General features: G+C 43.2%; 1 protein-coding gene across 1 annotated transcript in view; it reads left to right on the top strand.

Annotated features, from left to right (window-relative positions):
- The window catches only part of AHSA1 (AHA1, activator of heat shock 90kDa protein ATPase homolog 1 (yeast)), a 6120-nt gene that overhangs the window by 1599 nt on the left and 431 nt on the right, over nucleotides 1-4090 (top strand). The window contains exons 4-8 of the mRNA XM_010137660.1: nucleotides 1620-1708; nucleotides 2045-2179; nucleotides 2917-3018; nucleotides 3542-3593; nucleotides 4012-4077. Coding sequence (XP_010135962.1) covers nucleotides 1620-1708; nucleotides 2045-2179; nucleotides 2917-3018; nucleotides 3542-3593; nucleotides 4012-4077 — 444 coding nt within the window. The remainder of the gene's footprint in view (nucleotides 1-1619; nucleotides 1709-2044; nucleotides 2180-2916; nucleotides 3019-3541; nucleotides 3594-4011; nucleotides 4078-4090) is intronic.

Genomic DNA, 4090 nt, shown 5'->3' with positions numbered 1-4090 from the left:
CTGCTGAAGAATCGATGGGAGTAATGAGAGGAATGAATGTTAGTTCCTCGCGCCATCTGAACTGGAAAGCGTCAGAGCAATAGTAACTTTTCTGTCTCTTTTGAAAATTATTAGAATTTGGCAAGAAGCGCTTTAGTCTCTAGACACTGCAGCACAGCCCAGAAAGATAGGTTTTGGTGATAACCCAATAATAAACAGCATTTTGGGATTGAAGTTTTCAAACTGAGAATGTTCTTCACACACTGAAGCCGAGCTATAGAGAAAATAAAGCCAGTAAGACGTGTTTGCTGCCCTGGTGACACAGAGTATCGCTCACTGTACGTGGCAGAATCTGGCCCCTACTTTGCTTATTCCCTTGGAAAGTGATATCTTCTCTCTAGTTTGTGGCTTTTTTCTTTTTCCATACTATTAAAGGCATCTAATGTTGTTTGGATTTGAGAATAAGTGACAACTGGAAGTTGCTCTGCAGGTTTTGTTGGTGTAATTGAATGAGTGGTCTCAGCATCTGAATCAATTTTTTTTTTTTTTTAGAAGATAGGTCTGATTCCAGTGATTGGACTTAAATCCATGTGCCTTGGTTGAGTTTGGTTTGTTCTCTAATACAGGCTTGGAACCCAGCAGTTGCTTTTTATATCCATTGACCTGTATTGCACTACACAGGCTAGATCTTGCAGTTTTCCTGAGTACGAACCATCACTGGTTTCTGTCAGATTTCCCACAGATTTCTGTCCCCTTGGTTTTTTTCAGGCGTTTTAGTGTTCAGAGGGGGAGATGCAGTTACTCAGTGGAATAAAATGTTACTGAAGAAGAACTGTATGATCTTACGGGCTGGAATAAATAAGAATAGGTGGAAACTAAGTGTTGAGGGGTAGAAGATGATACAATAAAATTCTGCTATGTAGTGGAATTTTGCCAATTTGATCGGGTGAAGAGCGCTGAGAAAGAGCAAACTGTTTTATAATTGGTAAAGGTAGAAGTGATAGAGCTGGAGAAAAAGCAAACATGCCAAAAGAGGCCGAAGCTTCTGTTGGAGTTATGAAAGTGCTAGTACTGCTGGACGGGGCACTGGTGAGTTCTCCAGTGGGTTTCTGTGTGTAGTCTTGGCATCTGTGTCAAAGAAGATAAATTGAAGATGGAGTTGGAAGGAACTTTATTCTGTACTACGATTTCATGAGAGATGGAGAGTCAGTCTGAAAAGAAATGGAAAAGCTTGGTTTGGTTTGGTTTGTCCTGACCAGTAAGGTAAAAGTATTAGATACGTGATTGTTATTTATATTACAGAGTGAGGGAGAAGAAAAGCTGCGTAAGTGTAAGGCTAACGTTAATATGAGAGCAGCACGTGGAAGATAGTGATTGGTATGTCTAGGCTAGGAAGAGGAAGTAAGTTCCTAATTGTTAGTGAAGGCAGGTTCTGGCATGGTGCTCAGTGGAGAGTGCAAGCAGAATTAATTGTTCGTAAAAAGAGGTCTGTTTACTTCTAAAAACTGTTTCAAGTCATGGCTACTAAGCAAGAGCAGGGGAGGAACCAGGAAGCCGTTTTTGATTGTGTATTTCAAAGAACAGTTAAAGGGTTTGCTTGATTTCTTACGGGTTTCATGGGTGCATTCCTGTCTTTCCAGAATTCACCCAGGGCATGATTTTGCCCACAGTGAATGGTGAGCATATGGAAACAACACCTCACGTGGCTCCTAAAGCAGAAGACCGCAAGGTAAATAAAACTGTGCCAGCATGCTTTCAGATCTCTGAGGAATGGTACACGCTATCAGATTCTAGGGCTCCCAGGAGTATCCTGTACTGCTCATAGCACATATATATTCAGGAATTGGCAATGTGTGGTGCGGGCCTGACTCTTCTGATTTGCAGCACGTGGTGTTTCTTAATTGAAGCAGAGCGATAAGGCTGCTTTTTAAACTCAAATAGGGTTGTACCTAATTACATCTTTACCAAAGGCCTTTGTTTTTCCTCCTGGATATGTGAACCACTTGTTGGGGTTTTTGTGGAAAAAAAAGTATCTGTGTGTTTGTTCTGCTTGTTGTTTTGTTAGATGGCTGCTAGCAGCAGTACTGCCACATCGCAGTCCAAATCCATAGGAGTCAAGATTCCCACGTGTAAGATCAACTTGAAGGACACCTTCTTGACATCTCCTGAGGAGCTCTACCGGGTATTTGTCACTCAGGAGGTAATGCCAGGCTTGTTCGGAGAATTGTTCTTTGCTCATAGGAGGTTGTTCCCCGGAAGCTTTTTAAGGCATTCTGTGGAACACTCACAGTCCGTGAGAATGGAGTAAGAAAACTGGTCTGCTTCACACAGTTGGCAAGAGAGGATTCATGCCAGCCAGAAGCCAGTTCCCGACTGCTGTCAGCACCTGTCCCTAGGTTTATCCCTTAGTGCATGTGGTCAGATCTCTTGGGATTTACAGTCGTGTGCTTTTTGGCTGTGTTTTGGTTTTTTTTCTTTTAAAGTTAGATGGTATCAAAGTGTACTTTGGGAATAGCTTCCCATCTCTTGCACGGTTTTAAGAAGAGAGAGCAGCATTGTATCATTATTTAAACATGGTTTTAGTCTTTTGTACCTCCCCCCCCCTTTTTTTTTAATTAGAAAACAAAAAGCAAAAAAACCTGACCTCTTCTTAGAACTAGATTTCATTTAATCTAGTAAATCAAAGTGCAGCTCACAGAACACTGCATAGAATGTGAAAGGTAGGGGTTCTTTTCTCTTGGCAGTCAGAATGCTGCTGTAGTGGCTGTAACCTTGCTTTTGTGACCGGGGCAGGGTTTGTTTCTTTTCTTGAAGACTTTACACGATTGACTCACCAACTCTTCCAGAACTTTTGTAGTCTGGGTGGGAGACATTAGGCAACACGTTTGTAAGCAGATAATGTTAAATAACACAGGTCTCTTCCTAAATTCTTTTCAGATGGTCCAAGCTTTCACTCACGCACAAGCCACCTTGGAGGCTGATAAAGGAGGCAAGTTTCAGCTGATGGATGGAAGTGTCACAGGAGAGTTTGTTGACCTAGTAAGTAGAAACTAGTGCTGGTATATCTTGCTCAGGGGCAGCCTTCTTATTTTTGAGGTATCAGTTCTGTAACAGTGCTCTGTTAACTACTTGTAGAGTTCTACCTGGTGCTCAGTAGTTACCTGTAATTGCTGTGGCTATCGAGCATTCCTTATAGTATGGATTAACGCATGGGACTTTAGTCTGGGGAGAAAATCTGGCTTCCAGTCATGCATCTGCCCTGTCTCGGAGTGATTTTACTTATTTATTAGGGGTTGGAGGGGTGTTAAAGATAGTAGGTGACCCTTTTCCTCTTTAGCCCTCCTGCCACGGAAGTCTTCTGGCCAGGGACGCTTTCTCAGTGTTGGGGGCTATACTATGGCCCACGTTTCTAGAAAAGGAGTGGAAACAGATGCTTCTTTTCCCTCTGTGTTTGTGTGTTTCTCAAGGAGTGTCTGAGACTTCAGATCCATACAATTCTAGTTGTTTTCTATTAGACTGCAAGATTTGCAAAAAATTGGTATTCAATCTTTCTCTTTTTAAGGTCCCTGAGAAGCAACTTGTTATGAAATGGAGATTTAAATCTTGGCCAGCTGGTAAGTATCCAAAAATGGACTGTGGAACTAGAGCCCTTGTCTGTGTTAGAAGAATTCCAGCCCCATTTGCCTCACTGCACTCTGCCTGGTGATCTGGGAGCCACAGCCTTGTCCCAGCCTCATATGCCACACAATCAGATCAGAATAATCAGCCACCACTCAGAGCAGCAGGCAGGGATTAGCAGTGGTTTAAGCAGCGTGCTCAGCTGTGGCTGCAACTGCTTCGAACCGTATGAAGAGGGAGCCCACTCCTCCCTCTGGTTCTGAGGAAGGCCTGCAGGTGTCGTAAGTAGATCCTCTGGGAAGGATCCTGAGGAGTCTTCTAAGTCATGCAGTATCAGAGGAGGAGCAGAGCAGCTCCCTGGGGCAGCATATACCATGCTACACAGTGCTGACAGTTTTGCTTTGGTTTTTCTAGGGCACTTTGCAACAATTACCTTGAACTTCACTGACAAAGGTGGCGAGACAGAGGTGTGCTTGGAAGGCAAGGGCATTCC

This window comes from Buceros rhinoceros, unplaced genomic scaffold (genome assembly GCF_000710305.1).
Source record: "Buceros rhinoceros silvestris isolate BGI_N320 unplaced genomic scaffold, ASM71030v1 scaffold20336, whole genome shotgun sequence".
Lineage (NCBI taxonomy): Eukaryota > Metazoa > Chordata > Aves > Bucerotiformes > Bucerotidae > Buceros > Buceros rhinoceros.
Note: the sequence above shows the minus strand (reverse complement) of the source record. Positions and strands in the feature narration are given on the sequence as shown.